Source organism: Magnolia sinica, chromosome 4 (genome assembly GCF_029962835.1).
Source record: "Magnolia sinica isolate HGM2019 chromosome 4, MsV1, whole genome shotgun sequence".
NCBI classification, from domain to species: Eukaryota; Viridiplantae; Streptophyta; class Magnoliopsida; order Magnoliales; family Magnoliaceae; genus Magnolia; species Magnolia sinica.
Window position 1 is genome coordinate 38432682 of NC_080576.1, and position 25441 is coordinate 38458122.

At 40.1% G+C, this 25441-nt stretch overlaps 1 protein-coding gene across 2 annotated transcripts in view; it reads right to left on the reverse strand.

The window, feature by feature from the left end:
- The window catches only part of LOC131243040 (regulator of nonsense transcripts 1 homolog), a 72876-nt gene that overhangs the window by 39368 nt on the left and 8067 nt on the right, over positions 1-25441 (reverse strand). For both annotated transcript variants that reach the window (XM_058242102.1, XM_058242103.1), the window contains exons 2-6: positions 10543-11079; positions 8589-9710; positions 2361-2685; positions 1390-1645; positions 377-604 (exon numbers count right to left, since the gene is read on the reverse strand). In XM_058242102.1, coding sequence (XP_058098085.1) covers positions 377-604; positions 1390-1645; positions 2361-2685; positions 8589-9710; positions 10543-11079 — 2468 coding nt within the window. The remainder of the gene's footprint in view (positions 1-376; positions 605-1389; positions 1646-2360; positions 2686-8588; positions 9711-10542; positions 11080-25441) is intronic.

The window sequence follows — 25441 nt, forward strand, 5'->3', positions numbered from 1 at the left end:
CATGGAGTCAGTTCTTTTGGGACACTTAAGATGTGAAATCTTACCCTTGGAATACAATAAGCGAGTTTATGAGGGAATTAGCAACAAGGCATGCAAGACACTTATGCCATTGCATCAAAAGGTCCTCACAAGTGAAATTCAGCCTGTTTTGACCTCTAAAACATTAATGATTTAGAAATGTAAGAGAAAACTTAAAGATATTCATATAATTCTTGTTATGATCATCATAGTCTGGACCAAGCTATTTGGATTGGGCTTAATGAATCCAGAGATTTGTATCACAGACATGTCAATGAAAGCATTGAGATATGAAAAGAAGCAAAATCAAACACCAGCACATGTCTAAACAACTCTCAAATGTAAAATAACAACCTACCTTAACTGTTGGGCTGAACCCCCACGTTCATTGCCTAGATTAAGAGCAGGAAAACATCTTGATAAGTCCTCCCCATGTTCATTGGCACGGACGATTTCTTTGGCCAAACTCGCGTCCTCCATAGCGTTAAAGAAGCATCCACGACGCTTTGCATCAAGGACTATTTTCTTCCAGATAGAACCACTTTTAATTAAAGTCTGTCCATTCCCCACAATCCAAAGGCAATACCTACAATGAAAAAAAAAAAAACAGCTCGACTATATAAGTGACCTCTATGTTGCGTTTGGATGTACAATTGACTCGGAATTCAATGATTAATTTACTGCAAGCTAGAAGTGAATGATCACATTTTTTATAATAGAAATATTATTTCGTACTTCACTTGCTCACCCTTTGGGTCCCATGTCTAATGAATTGGGCTCAGGGAAATACTAGGCAGGACAGTGTTGGAATGTGAGTGGTGTCAGTGAGCTTTTAAAAAGCCCAATTAAAAAATTAATGTTGAAGCCTGGTGGGCAGCTGATTGTGAAACTTTCATCAATCTAGAACTTAAAAGGCGCCCCCACACTGCTGGGAGAAAGGCTAAGGGCCTTTTTGGTAGACACCCAAAAATGAGTTCATCTCATTTTAGTAATCATAATCATGTATTTGAAATCACATTCTTTTCGTTAAGGATTAAAAAATAATCTTTATGACCAACAACCATGATCTCAAATACATGATTATGATTAACTAAAATGAGACAAACTCAGTTTTATGTGTCTACCAGAAAGGCACTATGATGTTGATGAACAATGACAATGACTTCTCTTGTATCACAATTTGGGATGAAATCTCCACTCTAAATAGGATAAAGATTACCTATACTTAGGATGTTCTACTTTGATGCAACTTAATAATCTCAATATAAGTCAGTTGTACATCCAAATAAGCTTAATAAATGGACTTATAAGTGCTTTTATTTAATGCTTTGATGAATGATGGCTCCTAATATCTTAGTAAGAGAAGCATACCTGGCCCTGGTCAAAGCCACATTTGTCCGTTGAGTATTGGAAAGGAAACCAACTGACCCGTTACTGTTTGATCTGACAGTAGACATTATGATTACATCCTCTTCACCACCTTGAAACCCGTCAATGGACTTGACATTCACAACAAAGTCCACTTGTGTTTCATATGTTTTTCCAAGTTTCTCTTGAATTGCAATGATTTGAGCTGTGTAGGGTGACACGACACCAACACTAACCCTCTGTCCCAAAACAATGGATGCTGTAAAAGAATAAATCAAAGCGAAACTGTTCATGCCAATACTAAAGAAATGAAACATGCATCCTTAAGAGTGTCAAAGAAATACTCATTGCGAGTAAATGCATAACTATTAGTAAAAATGTGGTTGACATCCCACAATCAAGAGTACAACGTATGCAATATGTATTACTAATGACTAGTATAGAATTCCTTCATCTGTCACTTAACCTGAACCAGGTGCTATTCCAACATGTCCAGGTTATGTGACTTTCCATATGGACACAAGGGAGGAGTGCACTTGATCCAGGTCTCTCATCAAATAGGCAGACAAAGCTTTTCAACTGTCCATATTTCCTCAAAGATTGCAATGAGGGGGTCATGCCACACATGATTAAAATCTCAAAAATTACAAAGAAGCACCCAGTTACCCAATGTGACAGAGGAATCAGAAACAACAATCCCAAGACTGACTACAATCTCTAAACAGATTATCTAAGCATCATTTTGATAAGCATCTGTGAACCGGGAAGCCCCACACCTTCTAGATGACCAGGTCCAAAATCGGGCTGGCATACTTATCAGGTGGGCTACACATATAACATTCTTTAAAACAAATAATACATCAAACACAAGCATAACAAAAGTGAATTTGCATGTTCATAACCCCAAGATGAAATATTTCCTGCTAAAAACAAACTGCAGAGGATAATATTCAACCAATTGACAATGCACGCACCTCCAAAAAGGTTTCTCAATATTTGCAAAACTACAGCCACCTCTACCATATTCTTCTGACTACGACCTTCGTCGACCATCTCCCTTCCATCGTCAATATTAATAAATGAATATGAACCGTAGAAATGGTGTGGAAGGTACTGCCTTTCGTGACATTTATGCTTGACGATTGGAGCATCGGAAATCTGGTTCCCATAAAAATTGGCATTTGGGAAAGTACTTATGAAAGGATGCATTCGGTACTGCACATTGAGAAGGTGCTTCTCACGTCCCACTGAACTCAACCTCTCAAAGAGGCTTCTTCCAAATCCAGCTTTCTCAGAAATCTAAAAGAGAGTAAATTTTAAAAATACAAAGAAAAATTATATCAGAAACAATAGTATGCTGTGAGGAACTCTCTGATACAACCCGTCATCGGATTTTCTTGGGTTGTTCAAGTGGGGCCAAAAGTTGGGTGATCAACTGGAATGTGTACCAGTGTTTGAAATATCGGTATTGCGCTATGTATCGCACCCTTGGGATATAGATACGTATCCGTTATCGCACGGGATATATCATTTGTATTGCATAATTTATCGTACTTTCTGGGAAACATGGGGAGAGATTGGGAAAATGGTTGAATTTTTTAATGAAACTTCAAGGATTGTTAAAAAAGCCCTTGATACACAGTTTTAAATCATAACATCTAAAAAAAAAGGTGCACATAATAAATTTCCTTTGTATAGGGTCCCAAGCTATGCGATGTTTAACTGAACTAATGCAACTATATTTAAATTGAATGCATGACATTTATAAATGTATCAAAGACATATATGAAAACACAAGCAATTCATTGAAAAGAAAAAAAAGTAAAAAATTGAGAAATATACATATCAATTGTGGGGACTAGTTGTGGCCTAGACCCACATAGAGTTGCGCAGTGGCTCGTATTCATTATCTCCATCTCGATGGGACTGGGAATAGTATTGCTACTTCACAAATCAACAATAGTGCCCAGGTCATAGTAGAGTGGTACCAGTTAAGATACTCCCTGACATAACGCTGGTACTCATCCTCTCCGAACTGTATCAATACGTCCATCCATGGGTACTGCGTAATCGTCACAGTCTGTGACTGATATGGATCTAGGAAAGGCACATATGAAGCTCCTTAGTATCCATATTGTTGGCCATATTCATACTATAGCTCATATCCCCGCCTATATGCAGAAGTGAACTCATGACCATAGTTGAAAAATGATGTGTCATAACTGCTGGAGTCACTCACTACATATCCACTAGGTCCATATCCATGCCCATACCGTGGCACAGAACTCGAGCTACTCTCTTGTGTTTGTGATCCAGATTCATATTGTGGCATGTAACTCGAGCTCCCCTCTCTCGTCCGTGATCCAAATCTAGAGCCACCTCACCTATCACAAACGCTTGTGTCTCTCATGCATTTTGCCAGCAGCTCCACCTCAAAATCTGAAAGTTACTGAGTCTGTTTTTTCTTCAGTAACTTTAGACGCGTGTATGTCTTATTGTAAATAAGACGGGGTCGTAGTTCTCCTGGACAAGAACCATGGTCAGGGTCCTACATGGCATGATCGAAATTCTCCTCCCCAGTGAAAGGACTAAGAAGCCTCTTATCCTGACTCCCACCCGCGCCGCCACCATCCCTGTCGCCATCATCATCATCGTTACTGTCATCAGAGTCATCGTCACCCTTATCGTTGCCATCACCATCACCGGACCCATTCCCCACATCACTCTCTTATCAGTCTCGGTGTCAGACAATATCTCCTAGCCACGTGTCCCGCATGATAGTGACTGCCGTGAGCTGCCCTCCAGACTCGCCGTCAATGGGTCGAATGCCTTATCAGGAGACCTCTGCTGCTCCACATGTGCGTCAACATCAATCCCTTGTGTCTCTGCTTCCGCCACAACATGTGGATCTGGTAGCCCATCTGAGGTATCCAAGTTATCTGATCTAACCCACTGGTAAACTGGGCCATCCTCCTCATCCTCAGCATATGCATATTGTTCAACCGTCATCAATGGCTATGATGCTGGATTTTCTGATTTAGTTGGTTAGGCTATTGATGGAAGATTGGCTGATAGAGATGAATTTAAGAAAAGGGGCCATGGGAGAAGCTATGCAAGATTAACCCATCATGGCCCCATCTCCACCATCAATTAAACCATCCATGTGGCCCACACCCAAGGGATTCATGCTTTAGTTTTGTTTGAATTCATAAGTATTTCCATCGTTTTTCATCTTTGTCCCTTACAAAGTCCGCCCGCTACCTGTTTGACAAAACGTCTAAAAGAGTTGTCCTTCCTCCTTTTTGGTATAGCTAACCCTTGAGAAAAAGCATGCTTGTTTCATGAAGTCTTATAGCGGAATGAATCCCGGGTTGGATTTAGATTGGCTAAGTCATGTGCATATCATATGCATGGTTCATAGTTTGTTGTATCATTGTATGATTGAGAGTAAATGATTCATATCATGGTATGGTGATCATAGTGGGTTGTGTTGTGACACACGATGTGTCTATGATTAGTATGTGAACCGTCTAGATACAGGATATATTACATAAGACCCCTATGAGGAACTTAAATTCATGAGGAGACCACATGAGGAAGGTCGTCCTATGCTAGCCTTGAAAAACATGATATATTATGTGGACTTATGCATGCGATGATTATAAATGCGATGAAACATACTTTATTAGGACTTGAGTTGGACACCACACCAGAAATGTGTAATTCGAGAGGACACGATTAGAGGGTCCCTGGGTGAAAGTCCCTAAACCCCGATTAGTACCATCGGGAGTGACCAATGCCTAGACCGGGTGGAAGAACAGAGCGTTAGAATGCTGAAATACCAAAGTAAGTGACGACTCCCAACGACGCATATCAATTGGTTGAGAGGTTTGACCTGACCTACTTATGGGCAAGCAAAGATAGGTTGTGTGTGACGAGCTCGTAAATTGTCCGCTATCGTTTTGCCAGGCGACTTATGACTTCTCGCTGTTAGGCAGATAGTGAGGTTCAATACAAGTGGGTTAGACTAGTTCGGCCCATGACCTATGTAGTCCCACCCATTGTAGTTGACCACGGTGGAAAAGCCTATGCAAGTGGGTAGCAATCATATGCAAGTCCCACCTCTGTTTCAGACCTTGGTGATCCAATTGGAAAATGTGGAAAGTTGTGAAAACGTTGAAAGAGTATGTATGTTGCAAGTGGGTAGAAGTCCCACCTCTGTATATTAAAATGATTTGGAACATAAAAAGTAGCATAATGCATTGTATCTTTATTTTATTGTTATCGGCCCAGTAGGCCTGTGCATTATATGAGCATGACATGAAACATGCATTTTCACTGCACACACACACTCACTAGGCTTAGTAGCTCAAGGTTTCCTTTCTATTATTTTTACGGGTGAGAGTAGGGAGCTGTAGGAGTAGAGGTTACAAATCCAGTTGTCCTTTTGTTTTGTACATATCAGTGTATATATTTTTTTTGTAGTACCCTATATATGTACATCAAGTATAGTAAATATGACATGGTTTATATTTTGGTTTTGCCTTGATGTGCTCAGTTGTACACAGTAACACATGTTGAATATGATGAAATTTGAGAAATGATGCGTGTTTGTCGTCTTTACTTTCAAAAATCCTCCTTGTGGAGCCCCGCTTATGGGACTTAGTATGCGATAGTTGGAAGCCCCAAAATCGGAGTTCTGCGGAGGTTGTCAACCAAAATTTGGTGTATAGTAATCATGGATTACCAACACTAGATTTAGGGATGTGACACATAGGGCCCACCATAACATTTATTTTCCATCCAATCTATTCATAAGGTTACACAAAACTAGATGAAGAGGAAAAACAAATATCATATTGATCTAAAATTTCTATGACCCCCAAAATGGTTTCAATGGTAGACGTTCAATCCCCCACTGCTTTTTACAGTGTGGTCCAATTGATTTCTGGATGTCTTATTTTTCGGCTCAACCCCTCAAATAAGCTCTTCAAGTGGACGGATGGTTTAGATATAACTCAGGCCTCATGATGGGACCCACAAAACTAGGTGACGTCAATACGTGTCAGTGGTGCGTGCTACACAGAAGCGGACTGTGTACTGAGTAACTCAGTACGCCAAGCATACTGAGTAACTCAGTACGCCCAGCATACTGAGTTAACTTTGTGGGACTCACTGTGATTTATGTATTTTATCCACTCCCCTCATCCATTTTACTAGATAATTTTAGATCTTTAGCCAAAAAATGAAGCACATCCAAAGTTCAAGTGGACCACACCACAAGAACAAAAACGGATGAATGTCTAATGTTGAAATATTCTTGGGGGAACAGAAGTTTTAGATCAAGATGATATTTGTTTTTTCCCTTCACCCATGTCTTTGTGATCTTATGAACAGGTTGTATGACAAATAAACATCACTGTGGGCCCTAGGAGGGTATCAACGGTGGAAATCATTATTCCCACTCTTTACTGTGGTATGGTCCACTAGATCTTTGGATATGGTTCAATTTTGGGCTCAACCTCTCAAAAGAGCTGGAAAAATGGATGGACGGTGTGGATAAGCCACATACATTCAAGATGGGCCCAACAGAGTTTTATCAGTACGATAAGAGCGTACACTGTACGCCAGCCAATCCGCTTCCGTTTAAAACATGCACGCACCAAATTGGTGTGCTGGGATGGTAGGTGGGGTCCACCTTGATGTTTGTGAGTAATCCACTCCGTCCATCCATTTTATGATATCATTTTAGGACATAGGCTCGAAAATAAGGTGGATCCACAAATCAAGTGGGCCATACGAGAGGGAAAATTGGGGAAAGAGTTTTCTACCGTTGAAACCTTCGTGGGCTCCACCTTGATGTTTATATGCCATCGAACCTATTTATAAGGTCATTCCCACTGGGATGAAGTGAAAAAACTGTCCACTTAGCCTCATGCAAAAATCCCAAGTGAGGCCCACTTAAAAATATTTCAACGATGGTGACTGAATCCCCACTGTTTCCTCTAGTGCGGCCCACTTGAGTTTTGGATTCGCCTCATTTTCAGTCATATGTCCTAAAATGATCTCAAAAAACAGATGGATGGAGTGGATTTCTCACAAACATCAAGGTGGACCCCACCTAGCATCCCAGCGGCGCCCGAAATGGCTATTAAAAGGGATGAAGCCGATTTTGGGAGGCAGAGGGTTTCGGGATTCCAAAAACCTGAAACCCCAAATCACGCCCAAATCTCGCCCAAATCTCAGATAATTTCCGATTTTGGGGGGATATTTTTCTAAGTTAGACGAGATTCACTCACCTATAAGCTGCAACGATTTAATTTTTGGGGGAGCTTCCGGTCATAGCAAACCTCTTTTCGATCACAGCCCACCTCTTTCCGATCACAACCAACCTCTTTCCAGGTATGAAATCCACCCTTTAAAGCTTTTTTTTTCTCCCTTTCTTTCCGATTGTTTCGAATGATTTCGTTGGGTCGAATATACCGATGTCCCGCCACTTTTATCAGTGAAATTGGTAGGTGGCTACAGTAGCCCCGTGAATGGGTAGGTGGCTACAGCATGTTCAACGAAAAAGCCTACTAAAAGTTCTAATATTGTCAATATCACACGATATTTTGTGATATCATGCGACCGATATTCAGCGATATCGAGCATTCCCCTATTTAAAAAAAAATAAAATAAAATAATTTCAAGTCTCTCCAGCTCGGTTTCGTATCGCTGGACTGCGATACCGATAATATCGGCCGATAGCATCGATATTACGAGCACTGATGTGTACCATTATATATATAGAGAGAGAGTCACGCTCACCTGCACACCTTCTTAGGTGAGCACCTGTGCGCACCTTTGCAAACATGTCATGGGCCCAAAATCCGAACAGTCCACATGATGCAGCACCCCATGAAACCCCCAGGGCCCAATTTTCAGCCTGATCCAAAACTCCGGTGTGTATGCGGGCGCGCGCATATGCGTGCATGTGTGTGAACGCGCATGCGTGTATTCCTTGAACGTCTAGCTCCTAGCCACCAAGAGAAGGTTTAGGATAGCCCCATTGAAGGAGACTTTTTGGGTGTCAACCATTCACTATAGGGCTCATCAGATCAACAGTCTCGAACCCAACCATTGGCCCACTTTTACAAACTAAGGACCCAATTAAACCCCACAATATGCAGATAAGAACCAACAGAGGAGAAAATGCAAACCTTGCTTTTAACAAGTGCAGGCAATTGGCACTCATCACCAATAAGAATAGCATGCCGTGTACCTGGTAGTTGTAATGGAATCAATGACTCACATTCTTTCAACTGAGCAGCTTCGTCAATAACCACCAGCTCAAATGGTTCAATCTCTAAAAAATGCAATGCAGATGAACTAGAAGCCGTGCAAAAAACAAGGGAAGAACTTTTCAAGCAAAATTTTCGAATCAAATCTTTTTCGAGAAATTGGGGAATCTGAAAATTTCCTTTAAGATCTCTCAGAACTTGAAGACACTCGTTTCGGGCCTTGCACAAATTGTTTACTCCTTCGGACTGCATCAATAGTTCCTTGAGCTTCTTGTTACTGACATTATTCACACGTAACAAGCTTTCAAAAGATTCAATCAACTTGAAAGCTGAAACCATGTTGTTATAGTTATTTTTCGAAAGTGAAGATGATGGTAAGTGGGTACAAAAGCTTCTTATATGATCCTTCAATGACTTTGCAATGGCACCGAATCGGCTCTTGACGAATTCCCGAAATGTTAAGGCATTGACACCCCTGTTATCCTCCTTTGCCTTTTCATTTTCCAAATAGAATTCATATTGAGGAAAACAATCTTCAAGAAATCGTATCATTGACTCTAGCTTGTATCTCCACCCTGATAGTAGTGCAAAGCAATCTGAAAGCCTATCGATGCGGTTATTCAGAAAAATACCTTCAAGATCGTCAGTAATGTTCATCCGGTCCTTATTTCCCATTAAAATTATGTCTCCCAAAGGGTATAGGTCAGTAGGACATGACTCTCTCAACAACCTCAGGAGACGCAAGGCCACTTCTAAGACTGCAACATTCGTCGGTGCACATACAAGTATTCTGCATTTCAATTCTAGAAGTGCCAGTAGCATTGTACTGATTGTTTTCGTCTTTCCAGTCCCTGGTGGGCCCCAGATTAGTTGAATCGAGTGCTGATGCTTGCATTGCTTTGCTTCTATAGAACTCAATACTGCTCTGATTTGTGACTCATTCAGCTCGAATGAGCATAAAATAGATCGCGTTTTTTGCAACAAAACTTCGATTTTCTGTGCAAATTCTCCCGAAGAACAGGTTTTGCAACTTCTCCCAACCTGTGTAAAGAACAAAACACTGAAACAGGTTAATTGCAAAAGTGAGGGTTCTGGGTGACATGACAACGTAAAATGCCATGGATCACCTTCTATTGTTCTTCTTCAAAGAAAAATAATCAATTGATTAGATATAGGATTTCCATAAATGAACCCACCATGGATTGTGGATGCTCCAACCATACCTTAAAATCTTGAAAAAACAACTAGATTCACCCTTGTTGAATCGACTGGACCAGATTTCACCAAGATTCGAGAAAAACTCTCTGGCTATGACTCAGTCAAAATTGAAGAGAACCCCGACTCATACTTAAAAAAAATATATAAATAAATAATTAATTAAATTAAAAAAATAATAATAATTAATTAATAAAAATCTCTTAAATAATTAATAATATTTAAAAACCACAGAAAAACTAATATGAGTTTTCAAGAAACTCAGCTGAGTTTTTTAAGTTGAGTTGACCCAACTAGGTTATTTTTGTGTTTTTAAACCATCACGCCAAATCTCCCAAATGGTAGGTCATAATGCCTCAATCATCGGCATACAAATGAACAGCCAAGAAAAGAAAAGAAAAGAAAAAGACTATCGTCCACATTAAAATGGGAATTAAAAGAAAGATGAAAGGCATAAGATCTTCCAATCTGGGAGACTTTGGGGACATCACCGTTCCATGGGGACCTTCATAAGATTAAACTCTATCAGTGTGTATTTGAAAAAAAGGGGAAAACAAAATCTCTTCTTCTTTCAAAGAAAATGAGGTATGCTTGCGACAGAACATAGCCAATGAATCAAATGTATGAAAAAAATAAATTATCAAGGGACGTTGCATACCGAAGAATTGGTGCATAATGCTTCCTTTACGACATTGGAATTTCTATGGACTGCATTCAAGGCCATCCATATACGATTGTTTGTCGTAATATTGATCAAGAAAACAGCAAAAAGAGATTTCTCCTTTCCTTTTGGAGCCACAACATCCTTCGATACTTTGGCTCGAATTTCAAATGGTGGACCACTTTCAGCATCTTCATTCTTAGTAACTAAACCAAGAGTGTAGGATCTTCCATCACAGTCTAGATCAGCAACTCTTGAAGGTACCACATCGCACAAAGCAAAGATATCTCCATTCTTTGGACCGGATGTTTCTTTTCCTCCCTTATCCAAAACATTTCTGAAAGGTTCCATGGAAATGCCATATACCGACTCCTTAGAAGCAGATAACCCAACTGATCGTATTTTATAGACTGGTGCTGTAGAGAGAACCTTCATACTTGAACACAATTCAGTCCGTGTTTCCTCGATCAAAGAAAAAATGAATGATCCATAATACTGCTCTATGGATTGAAATCTCCTTGGGATCTCTCTCACCTACAAAAACAAGTGGCTATCTGAAATTTCACATGAAAATAGGAAACATGGAGAAGTCAATGGCACTATTGATTCAGCTCATATATACCAATTCAAGATATTTCAAGTTCAAGATAAGATGAAGAGAGAGCTGAGAGAAACACAGTCCAAGATGAATAATGCCGTTTTTAAATGCGAAATTTTGTTTCATTTCTCTTAATCTAGTTTGCAATTTGCTTGAGAGTTCTTAGCCTGCGTTTGGATGCACAAACAAATATTATCTCGAGCATTCAATTCAATGAAGAGCAAATCACTAGTTTAATAATGTTTCTAGTAACTCTGAAATCGCAATTCCTTTTCCCATCAACTCCAACTTCAAAGTAGAAAAATATATACATGAATGCCAAGGAAATGGAAATATGATTATTTCCTCTTCATTAGAGCAGCAATTGCAGTTTGATTCGATAGCGAACCAAATTCACATTGGTGCACTCTAAGTCAGATTGTGGAAGTCAAAAAGTAGCCAAGGAAAGGAAAACATCACATGTCGAGGAGGGAAGCGAGGCCTAAGATGGAGGTGTTATGCGTTGAGTAATGGGAGCAAAGGTGAGTGAGTGAGTGAGTGAGAGAGAGAGAGAGAGAGAGAGAGAGTTTAAATAGGGGGAGAGAGCAGCAATGCATGACTAACCTCTCCCACTCCTCAATCCACATGTAGACGGAGGAGCTACTAGCCCCTTTGTGTTACCACACGATGGGTGGGCCACACAACAGTTTACTACCCCCAACCATGTGTCCTACATCTCCCATCAACCACATAATGGGGAACAGTTTGTTAAGTCTGCCACAATAATGTTGACCGACATCATATAAAAGAGCAAGAATCGAGGAGGTTGAACCAGCTTGGGTTCTAGTGTCTCTATACATACATGTCTATACGCTAAGCAACCACCGCACTACGGCACAACCTTCCAGTGTTTCTAAGGCCTGCCCTAGACCCACATGACCACACCAGATGGAGACAAACCTCAATTAAGATCACTCTGCCAGCATACGCACTTATCATCTTTTCGAGTTCATATCACAAATTTTTTGAAATGTTCTTTGAAGTTTTTAGAAAAAAAAATTATTAAGGTACGTATAATTTCAAGAAACAATTTGTAAATCATTATCTTGTAAAACTCAATAATGCCACAGTGGATAAGTCTAAAGTTGCACAATAATCCTAGGAATTTGGTGTGGCTATCAAAGGGTCTATCTTGTGCAACTATGCAACTCAGAATCAACTAAGGGGCTATTTGTTTTCTCAATTTCATGGTAAATATGGAGGAAATGTGCATTTATTATTGTAATTCCAACAATACTTTCAATGCAAACGTGATGTTTTTGCTTTTTGAACGCTAAAATTGAAGGGTGTGAATTTCATGTGGGACCCACTATGATGTATATGGCTTATCCATGTTGCCCATCTATTCTGCTAGATGATTTTAGGGCATGAGCCAAAAAAAATGAGGCAGATCCAAAGCTCAAGTGGGCCACACCACAGGAAACAGTGAGAATTGAATGCCTATTGTTAAAAACTTCTTGGGGGCCTCAGAACTTTTGGATCGAGCTAATATTTGTGTTTTCCCTTGCTCCATGTTTGTGTGACCATACGAACGAGTTATATGAAAAATAAACAACCTTGTCGGCTTTAGGAAGAAAAAACCTTTTAATGGTGGAAATTTTACCGCCTTTGTTTCTTGTGATGTGGGGCACTTGAGCTTTGGATCTGCCTCATTTTTTGGCTCATGCCCTAAAATGTTACATTAAAATAGATGGAGGGTGTGGATATGTCACATTCATCATAGTGGGGCCCACAAATTTAAGTCGGACCTTTCAAACTGGTTTTTGAGGTGGAAATACTCATCTATTTTCAAACAAGTGCAATGAGTAATAATGACCTATTTCCTAGGTATTTACTGTGGAAATGAAAAATCAAACAGCCCCTAAGCCAGTTTCCTAGTAGTACATCCTCGGCCAAATCAATCATGACCTCCGTACTGAAGGCTAAAGTAGCAACACTCGATCTCATCCTCCTATATGCAAAGGATGGTAGTTAAAGGCACAAGGGTCACCTACAATCAAGGTGTTCCATATCCGTTACGATACGCCTGTAAAGGTCGATGCATATAGGTAACGGCCATGACCGTTGCGCGATGCGAGGGTGAAATAGGGCACTTGGTTTTTTGGAACTGTATCGGCCGTTACATTAACCGTAAAGGCCATTACGAGGCTAACGACTATTACCCATATAACGGTAAAAATAAAAATAAAAATAAAAATAAAAATAAAAAACCACTTATTTATTTCTATTTAAATCCATTTTTCTCATTTTTTTTTTTCACTTTTCTCATTCTAAAAACCTCTTATATCATTTTATAATGGATTTCGACCACTCTTACCTTAGTTTTTAAAATTAAAACTATAAATTAAAGTGATTTAAGCGAATAGAAGCTCCAAGGGCCTTTTTTCAAAAAATAAAAATTGAATATTTATGCCTTTTTTATGATTTCTAGTTTTAATGCTTGATTGTGATGTGTAAACTGTTAGACAGCCCACATTCCTTGTATAGAAGATTTTGTATTTATCATCTTATCTTGTATAGTCGTTGTAAAACTCTATATATTCAACCCTTTAGGGTTGTCTGAAATACAGAAAAACATTCTCCAAATCCGTGTGTTTTCATGGTATCAGAGCCAAGTTTCTGAACCGGCGCTCCTCCTTTGATTCCGGTGGTCCCTCTTCGATTTCCGGCAGTCCACGATTCTGGCAGCCTCCTCCATTGATTTCAATGGCTCTGTCATCTTCTCTGCAACCTGCCATCATCTCCATCATACTCCATCAACGTGCTCGCTGTCAAAAACCATCTCTAGATCCGTTGTAGTTGCGGCCAGTCTCTACCATCTCCAGATTCAGCGGCCTATACCTGCTGCACGACCATCAAAACCTCCAGATCCACATCAGATTTGGTCCTGCTCTCCATTAACAATCTCGTTCTGCTCATCAGATTTGGTCCTGCTCGTCAAATCCGATCATGCTCGCCAGATCCGATCCCTGCTACACCTGCTGCGCTCGCACCTACTGCGTCCGACCCCTCCTGTTGCGCACGCCCCTGCTGCGCTCACCCTTGCTGTTGCTATTGCTGTTGTTGTTGTTGTTGCACACGCCCTGCGCACATCCGATCTGTTTGTTGTTGCTGCTGCGCAAGCCTTTGCTGCGCTTGCCCCTGCTGCGCTCATCCTTTTGCTGTTGCGCATGCCCCTACTGTTGTTGTTGTTCTGATCTGATCCGGCTCGTCCCCTGCTACGCTCCCTCCTTTTGTTGTTCTGATTTGTTGCCGTTTGCTGGTTACGGTTCTGACCTATTGGTGGTGATATAAACCCTCTTGCTGATTGTTGTTCTGATCTGTTGCGATTCTATTGCCTGCAACCAACTCTCCTGCTGCAAGGTACCTTCTTCCTTGGCGTAGTTTATATCTTTTCCTATCTATGGACAAAGACTCTCGTACAGAGGCCCCACGATGTAATTTCAATGGCACCAACTATAATCTATGGGCCATCCACTTTCAAAGTTTTCTCAAGGGTCGTGGTTTGTGGGGACTGATTGATGGATCTGTTCCTGTTCCCGCTTCCACCGATGTCGACAAAATGGCTGATTGGGAAATGAAAAATGGACGGATTATTACCTGGATTCTTGATTCCATCGATCGATCAATAGCTGTTGGCCTCACGCCACATCGCACTGCTAAGACTATGTGGGAGCATCTCCAGACAATATATCAATAGAGTAATGCGGCTAGGTTATACCGCCTGGAACAAGATCTGGTTCACCTTACTTAGGGTGACAAAAGTATTCCATCTTTCTATTCTACAATGGTTACAATTTGGACAGATATGGCTATGATGGATCCTGACTTCCCAAATGACTTTAAAATATTCCACACAATGCGTGAGAGTGCGCAAGTTAGACAGTTTCTTATGAAACTGCATTCGGAATTTAAGCATTGCAAGGCTTCTCTCCTGAACCGTAGCCCAACTCCTTCAATGAATTCGGTTATTAATGATTTTTTAGCCAAGGAACAACGACTCCAGGTCCTCTCTCAGGGGACATCTCAAGGACCATCTGACCTGGCACTTACTGTATCCACTTCTGACCAAACCGTGGTTCCACTCCGTTAACTTGTCGCAGCTGTAACAAAGTGGGACATGTCGTCGCTCAGTGCAAAGATTGGTACACGTATTGTCGAAGGACTGGGCATGGTTTCAGGACTGTCGTTCACATGCCTACGCATCCTCATTCAGTCGTGGATGTGGTGGTCGAGGTCGTGGCGGTCGAGGTCGTGGCCATGGTCGTGCTCTTTCTGCTACTTCTGTGCCTACTTCTTCCGAGCCTTTTGTTAGTGATACTGCATCCACTGGTTTTGTTGACAGTCTTTCCTCACCTTTAACTCCTGCGATGCTCCAGCAGATCGTGCAGGCCCTTTCTACGGCCGGTATGTCAGGTATAACGGCATCTTCACCATGGTTCTTCGATTCTGGTGCTTCAAATCATATGACTGGTGATATATCCCATCTTCGCAATATTTGTCCCTACACTGGCAATCAGGCTATTTCTACTGCAAATGGAACTAAACTACCAATTCAGTTCGTTGGTTCCTTAACTTTCTCTCCTTCTGACCATCGCCAGTTTACCCTTCGTGATGTTTTTCATGTCCCTAAACTCTCCTCAAATTTAATTTCAGTTAGTCAACTTACATCCAATAACTGCCTAGTCATATTTCTTCCAAATTGTTGTTTTGTACAGGATCTGGCAACGGGAAAGGTACTTGGGAAGGGTAGGCGGCATGGATGTTTGTACGTGTTGGACTTTCACTCATCAGTTACTCCAGCTCATTGTTTCTTCTCACCCTCTTCCTCGGATATTTGTTCGACAAATAAAATGTGGAAACTCTGGCACTTTATTTTAATCACCTCGGCTATTGGTGAGAGTGTTTTATCGAGTTGTCTAGAGAATTCAGCACAATATCTTCTAATCTCACTACCACTGTGAATGTTATTCAACTCTAAGAATCCCATCACCAGTCACGCAAAGCTATCCATTGTGTGATTACATGAGCCAATACGCATTAACACTTGTAAAAATTCATCTAAATGTGCTCAACACGTTAGGGACCAAATAATACATATACATAGTTGTAACTAGATACGGTCATGCCTTGTGCTACCTCATCTTCTACATCGCTATGAAGGCAGTTGAATCTTAGCGTGCTTCCTTATCCTGAACATGGCTTCTACTCATATATCAGGGGTGGTTAATTCCCATGCGAGTGGGGAAGACCGGCCTGCCGACGAAAAAACCATGATTGATGATCTTAGGCTAAGAAAAATTGATTGTGCATGCATATTTAATTGATATGTGGCTATTAAGAAAATTAATTTTATAAAATAAATCTTAAATATAAGACAATATTAATTTACATCACCCAATCTCTAGAGAGAGTGCATGGACTCTACCACATCTCAAGTGTGGAAGTCCCAAACACTGCATAGTGGGATCTTTACCATCACAATTAGTGAAGAATATAACTGAAAATCTTAAAAAATTGCCACTCCCACATTTACAAAAAGATATTAAGCTCTCCTAAGTCCCATTTGCCTGACATGTATTTAAATATGTCTCTAACAATAGGTTTCCCCCAGTGTTTTGAATAGCACCCGCAGTGTAGCGGTAGTGTAGCTACGACACTACGTGGTGTTAGCAAATAGTGTAAATCCCCTGTAGCGTATGATACGGGGTTCGTGGTGCATGTAGCATTGTAGCGTGCGCAGTGTATGTAGCATGTGTGTAGCGTGCATAGTGTATGTTATGCCTTTTTTTTTATATAAATAGTAATTATATTTTGTACGTTTTTTAAGGTAATTATATTTTGTATTTTGTGCTTAATACTCTCAACCTGTGGGATTTTAATTTCTTTTCATACTTGTGACTTGCAGTTTCAATTAGACATTATTAATTATAGTTTGCTTTAAAAAGTTGTTGACATGATAATAATTTGATTTGGTTTATGTATGTGAATTGGCTTTTGATAAATGATGATTAATAATTTGTTTGAACATGCTTGTACTTGAAAAAATGAATAATGTTTTAGGCATTTTTTTATTCATTTTTTTTTATTTTTTGTTTTTTCTTACTAGTTATTATGTTTTTCCTATTTTTAAATTAAAAATATATATAAGTATCGTCTAGCTTAAGCTATATGCTACGCTACTTAGGCTACACGGTATAAAGGGCTAAACGCTATGCAACACGCTATTGCTATTTAACACATTGGTTTCATCATAGGATCAACTAACATCACTCAAGTAGGAATATTCAAGTAAACCCAATGTTCAAAGTATCGGCATCGCTACAAGTTTCGTTGGCCAGGGATACAGAAACAATATTGATATCGCCGATAATATCACTGATAACCGGAAATGTGGGGAAACATGGGTAAAACGAAGGAATTTTCGGCGAAACTTCAGGCAATGTTAAAATGTACATATTTAGAAAAAATAAAAATAAAAATTCAAAAGGAATGTATTCATAACAAGTTTCCATTTAATGGGGCCTTAAAAGCATGTGCTGTTGTAAGAAATCAGTCTAACCATCCCATCTGGCCTATTTAACCATCCAACCTTCCATCAAACATCCATCGATATTGCAAAATATCAACAACACATGATATTTCACCAAGAAATCATCAACAATTGGAAAGGAAATAAAAGATTGTGGTCTCAATATCGCGCATGTTGCAATATTGATAATATTGAGATATTATCAATATTATCAATGACAAATTGAACACCACATACAACCATGTACCCATGAAAAAAATTAAAATAAAAATTTACTATTGAAATATCATCGATACACTTAAGATACAAGCATTATCTAGAATTTACATAGTTGAAAATATTGGTGATACATTGGCAATACAAGCGACACTTAGAATTTACATAGTTGAAAATATTGGCGATTACATTAACGATATTCATATGTTGGCGATACTTAGCGATACATTGTTAATACCTGGAATTTCTAATACTACCAACGTTATCGGTATCGCTAACAGTGTTATCGGTATTGCTGAGCTGGAGATAACGATAATATCGAAGATATTTTGATAATATCACAGATAATTCGAACACTGAGTACAACATGCCCATCTCTCACTTGATTTCTAACGTAGTGATGTTTAACCTCAATGTTCCTGGATTTCTTATAGTGCTTTGGATCCTTCGCGAGGTTTACAGATGATGTGTTGTCATTCTTATCAAGAGAGGAGCTTTAGCAATAGGAACAACACCCAAGGCTCTTAAGGTAGGGAAAAATCCTCTTGCCTATTTACCGATGTATTTGGCCTAGATTACTTTGATATCAACTCACAAGGCCCACAACGTAACACATACCTAGCCCGGTGTTGAGGTGTGGAGCCAGTACACCAAGGCGTTGCTCGACCAGTCGAGGGGAGCTACTCGACCAGTCGAGGCTCGCTCGACTCAAAGTCCAGCTAGTGCTGTTCGAGCCGCTCGACCACTCGAAGGGGTCATTCAACCAGTCGAGGACATGGCTCAACTAGTCGAGGGTTATGCAGATTCGGCGTAAATTGCGTAAATTTGAGGCGGTTTTCGCAAATGTGCGAAAGGAAGTTGCCTAAACTATAAATAGGCGTCCCTAGGGCTCTTCTAGGGTAGTAAGGAAGCAAAAGGGGTATTAGGGTTTCTCTATCTCTGTGTATGGGAGCATCTCAAGGTTAGTATTTTGCTTGTAATTTCGTTTTCTTCATAGTGGAAGATTGCACCCATGGTTTTTTACCCTTGTTAGGGTTTTTCCACGTAAATTTTGTCTTGTGGTTTGTTGGTATGCTTTAATTCTTCTTCTAGATTATATTTCTTCTTGTTTATCGTTTTATGGGTGAGATCGAAGATTGGATCTCGATTCACCGGCGTTGTTAGCGTGCTGCGCAACAACTGGTATCAAAGCTATTGGTTTAGTTCAAGAGGGAGCGATGACAGAAGAAGGGAAGACTAGAATTGAAAAGTTTGATGGTTCAAACTTTGCTTTCTGAAAGATGCAGATGGAGGATTATCTGTATCAGAAGGACCTCTATATTCCTCTAGGAGGAAAAGAGAAGAAACCAGAGAAGATGATAGATGATGAATGGTCTTTATTGGATCGGAAGGCTTTAAGAACAATCCGACTCTCTTTGTCTAAGAGCGTCGCCTTCAATATATCCAAGGTGAAGACCACAAAAAAATTAATGCAAGCCCTAGCCACGATCTATGAAAAATTCTCAGCGTCCAACAAGGTTCATCTTATGAAACAGCTATTCAACATAAAGATGCCAGATGGTGGGAGCGTGGCTGAACATCTAAACAAGCTCAATACAGTCACGAGCCTATTGGAATCTGTTGGCATCACTTTTGACGACGAGGTCAGGGTATAATTGATCTTGTTCAGTTTGTCAGACAGTTGGGATGGTTTAGTGATTGCTGTGAGCAATTCTTCAGGGTCGACAAAGCTGAAATTCGATGATATGGTCGGTCTAATTCTCAACGAAGAATCTAGAAGAAAGTCATCGGAAGTTTCAGGGGATTCGTGGAATGCTCTAAACGTTGAAGGAAGAGGAAGATCGCTGAACAAAGGAGGTAATAAACATGGACGTTCTAAGTCGAGGAAGAAGTCCAAGGGACCGAAAGATAAGGACAGGTGTTGGCATTGCGGGAAGAAGGGGCACATGAAAGATGATTGCATAGCGCTTAAGAAACAAGAAGGAAGCTCACAAGGTGGGAAGGATTCAGTGAATCTATCTGAGGAGAGTAACACAGAGGCGCTAATCTTATCTCTTGATGCGCGGAATGAATCTTAGGTCATAGACTCGAGTGCTTCGTTTCATGCCACTTCGTGTAAGGAAGTTCTGCGTGATTATGTTTCAGGTGACTTTGGGAGAGTCTACCTGGGTGATGATGAGCCGTGCAGTATTGTTGGAAAGGGAGACGTTCATATAAGTTAGAAAGACGGAACGACTTTGAAATTGAAGGATGTCGGACATGTACCGAGTTTGAAACGGAATTTCATCTCAGTAAGGCAGTTGGCCGATACCGGATATGTGACGACATCCACTAGTGATTCCTAGAAGATCAAAAAAGGTGCCTTGGTGATATCTCGAGGCAAGAAGGAAGGTACTTTGTACGTGACTTACAGATCGTATAGTTCACTCGCAGTCGCATCAACTGGAGTGAATGGGCAATTATGGCATTAGAGGTTGGGACATATGAGTGAGAAAGGGATGAAAGTGCTATTGTCAAAAGGGAAGCTATCAGAGCTAAAGTCTGTTGACTTGGAATTCTGCGATGACTGCGTGTATGACAAGCAGAAGAGGGTAAACTTCAAGAAAATAAGACGCGCTCTAAAGATGCATCTGTTGGATCTTGTACACACTGATGTGTGGGGACCGGCACAGGTATCATCTCTTGGTGGTTCACGTTATTTTGTTTCTTTTATTCATGATGCTAGTAGAAAACTATGGATCTATTTCTTAAAGCATAAATCTGATGTATTTGATGTATTTAAGAATTGGAAAGTAATGGTAAAAAACGAAATAGGTAAAACAGTAAAATGTCTCAGATCAGATAATAGGGGAGAGTACTGTGATAAGAGGTTTGAGGAGTATTGTGTAGCACATGGAATCAAATATCAGAAAACGATTCCAAGAACACCGCAGCTGAATGGTGTGGCTGAGCACATTAACAAGACTATCCTTAAGCGCGCCAGGAGCATGAGGTTACGTGCAGGGTTGCCCAAGACATTTTGGTCAGATGCTGTGAATACTGCCGCATATCTTATCAATAGATGTCCCTCAGCACCATTAGATAGTGGGCTACTAAAAGAAACGTGAACTGGGAAAGAAGTGAACCTTACACATCTCAAAGTGTTCAGTTGCACTTCATATGTTCACATTGATGCAGAGCACAAAAACAAGCTAGATGCAAAGTCTAAGAAGTGCACGTTTATAGGCTACTGGCAGCATGATTTTGGTTACAGGTTTTGAGATACAGAGAACCGGAAAATCATTAGAAGCAAAGACGTAGTCTTCAATGAAAAAGTGATGCATGAGGACAGTGTGCAGCAAAATAAGGGCGATGAGAAAGAATTCGTAGAGTTGGAAGAGTTACCGAACACCGGTGTTACACTGCCACAGGATGAGCATGCACAGGAGCATAATGAGGCAGAGCCGCAGACACCGGTTGTGAGGAGGTCTACTCGGGAGAGGAGACCCACAGTCTGATACTCACCCTCCTTACATTATTTACTAATGACAGATAATGGTGAACCAGAGTGTTTTGAAGAGGTATTACAGTTAGATACACGGGTTAAGTGGGAGCAGGCCATGAATGATGAGATGGACTCTCTTGAGTCAAATCGTACATGGGAGCTAGTCATTCTACCTAAGGGTAAAAAAGCTCTTCATAACAAGTGGGTTTACAGACTGAAGGAGGAGCACGATGGTTCGAGCCAGATTGGTTGTGAAAGGGTCTCAACAAAAGGCAGGTATCGACTTCACTGAAATATTTTCGCCAGTGGTAAAAATGTTTATGATTCGAATGGTCTTGAGTAAAGTGGCTACAGAGGACTTACATTTAGAGCAGTTAGATATTAAGACAGTCTTTCTTCATGGGGATCTTGAAGAAGAGATATATATGTATCAGCCGACAGGATACTTGGCACCAGGAAAAGAGAACAAGGTGTGTAGACTGAAAAAGAGTCTATATGGCCTGAAGTAGGCCCCGAGGCAGTGGTACAAGAAGTTCGACAATTTAATGTCGAGAAATGGTTTTAGGAAATGTCATGCAGGCCACTGTTGCTATTTGAAGAAGTTTGATATGTCGTACATCATCCTTCTTCTGTACGTTGATGATATGCTTGTGACCGGAACAAGCATGAAGGACATCTCAGATCCCAAAAGATAATTGTCTAGAGAATTTGCCATGAAGGATTTAGGAGCTGCAAAACAAATCCTAGGCATGAGGATAAAGCGTGACAGGGAAAACAAGAAACTAGTTTTGTCACAGGCAAAGTACATAGTCAAGGTACTTAATCGATTCAATATTGGAGGTGCTAAGCCGATTAGCACTCCATTAGCAAACCACTTCAAGCTTTCTAAGGAGAAAGGTACGAAGATGCAGGAGGAATGGGACTACATGACTAAAGTCCCATACGCGTCAACCATTGGGAGCCTCATGTATGCTATGGTGAGCACGAGGCCAGATATTGCTCAAGTAGTGGGAGTTGTTAGCAGGTTCATGAACAACCCCGGGAAGGAACATTGGGAAGTTGTGAAGTGGATCCTTAGATACCTGGTAGGTACTGTGGATGTAGGGCTATGTTATGAAGGATCAGAAATCAAGCTACAAGGCTACGTAGATTTAGATTTGGCAGGAGATATCGACAGCAGAAGAAGCACTACAAGGTATGTCTTTACTCTGGGTAGTACTGCAGTCAGTTGGGTCTCTCAATTACAGAAGATAGTATCCATCAGTACAACAGAAGCAGAATATGTTGCAGATACAGAAGCGTGCAAAGAGATGGTGTGGATGCAAGGTTTCATGGAAGAGTTAGGAAAGAAGTAAGCAGATTGCAAGCTGTACAATGACAGTTAAAGTGCAATACACTTGGCTAAGAATTCAATCTTTCATTTAAGGACCAAACATATTGACATCAGATATCACTTCATACGTTCGTTACTGGAAGATGAATCGATTGCTCTAGAGAAGATTCATACAAGTGAGAATCCTGCGGATATGCTGACCAAGGCGGTCACACGAGAGAAGCTGAAATTCTGTTCAGTTTTTATTGGTCTTCAGGCTTGAAGACGAGGAGATGATGCACTCCAGATGTAGAAGACGGAGGATTATGGTGATGTGTCTCCAAGTAAGAGATTGTTGAGGTGTGGAGCCAGCACACCAAGGCATTGCTTGACCAATCAAGTGGGCTACTCGACCGGTCGAGGCTCGCTCGACTCAAAGTCCAGCTAGTGCTGTCCGGGCCGCTCGACCACTCGAAGGGGTCCCTCGACCGGTCGAGGACATGGCTCGACTAGTCGAGGGTTATGCAGATTCTGCGCGAATTGCGTAAATTTGAGGCGGTTTTCGCAGAGGTGCGAAAGGAAGTTGCCTAAACTATAAATAGGCATCCCCAGGGCTCTTCTAGGGTAGTAAGGAAGCAAAAGGGGTATTAGGGTTTCTCTATCTCTATGTATGGGAGCATCTCAAGGTTAGTATTTTGCTTGTAATTTCGTTTTCTTCATAGTGGAAGATTGCACCCGTGGTTTTTTACCCTTGTTAGGGTTTTTCCACGTAAATTTTGTCTTGTGGTTTGTTGGTATGCTTTGATTCTTCTTCTAGATTATATTTCTTTTTGTTTATCATTTTGTGGGTGAGATCGGAGATTGGATCTTGATTCACCGGCATTGTTAGCGTGCTGCACAACAACCGGTACATAGTATGGTACACATAAGGCTACCTATTGCATTAGCATAAGGCACGGATGACATAGATTGCTTTTTCTGTATCAGACTAGGGACACATACTTTTTTTTTTTTAATTTAAAGTATTTATCAATCAGAGTTTTGAATTGTGCATTATGAATATTTCTAGAATCTTCTCGATATAAGATGACTACAACATCACAAAAACTTCTTCGAACGATCTCTTGTGATTTTCACCCCACTAGAAAATTTACCTTGCCAAGGTCTTTCATTTCAAAATTTGAAGATCGTTATTCCTTAGTCGAAAGTAGCAATCCCATATTATTGCTTGCTAATAAAATATTATCAACATATAAAGATAATATCAAAAAGCGTCGATCAAATCACTTCATATATACACAATGGACTTCTTCACACAAAGACTTCGAAAAAGGTAATGGCTTCATGGAAACTCATATACCACCACCTCAACAATTGCTTTAGCTCGTAAATAGACTTTAAGAGTTTACAAACCTTGTTTGCCTGACCCTTTACTACATATCCCAGGGATTGTTCCAAACAGATCTCATGTAAGTCTCTATTCAACAAAGCAACTTATACATCCATGTAATATAATTCTAAATCAAGGTATATGCATAATTACTAAAATGCAAATTGATGTAAATCTAGCCACATGTGAGAAAGTTTTTTCATAATCAATAACTTTTACTTGTATAAAACCTTTTGCTACTAAATAAGCTTTATACTTATCAATTGAACCATCTGCCTTTCTCTTGATATGAATTGGGTTCATCTTCATTTATTGTGATACATAGTACGACTCACCTTCTATTTCAAAATGTCTTTTAGCATTTCTTCCTCGCAAACTATGTTGCAACTCAAGTACACTAGACGACGCACTACCACAATCATCATGAATCCTAGGAATGCCTTGATTATCACTGTTTAGACTACCACTCCCAATTTCTTAAACTCCATCCAATATCTCATAGAGTTCTATTTCTATTCTGGGTTTCTTTCTACTAGGAAATTCATCTTCCATAAATGTCACATCTCCATATACAAATTCAATCTATCTACCATGGTCTTCATTTACTAATACATTCCTTCAAATGGACGGGATACCGAATAAATGTATCTAACTTGTTTTTATTCAAAGCAAGAATTAAAACATGAGCCATTGAACCCCATGGACGTAAATCACACAATGAGTATCCTAGCAGTCCATAATTCAAAAGGTGTTTTGAGAATGGATTTTAAAGGAACTTATTCAATACATATGCAATTATAAGCAAAGCATCTCCCCAAAAGGTAGTTAACATAATTACATGAGCGATCATAAATCTTACCATATCTAGCAAATTTCTATTTCTCCTTTCGGCTACACCATTTTGTTGAGTATAAGACAGTACTTTTGAGCAATGTCGGCATATTCACAATATGATTTGAAGATGCCTAATGTGTATTGTCCACCTCTACCTGTCCTCAACTATTTGATGCTTCTATTTAATTGATTCTCTATTCTAATACGTATTTCTAAAATTAGTCAAGTGCTTCTGACTTTTGAGAAATTAGATATAATGTTCTGCATTGTTCGTAATCATCAATTAAGGTTATAAAATAATGACAGTCATTCGAGCTCACACATTCAGGAGTCAACATATATCACTGTGTATAATCTGTAAAAGCTCTTTAGATCTAGCTATTTTAGGGAATAGTTTTCTAATCACTTTTCCTAACACACAATATTCACAGAAGGGCAAATCTACTCTCGTCCACGTTCCCAGTAAACCTTCTCATCCTATCCTCATCATT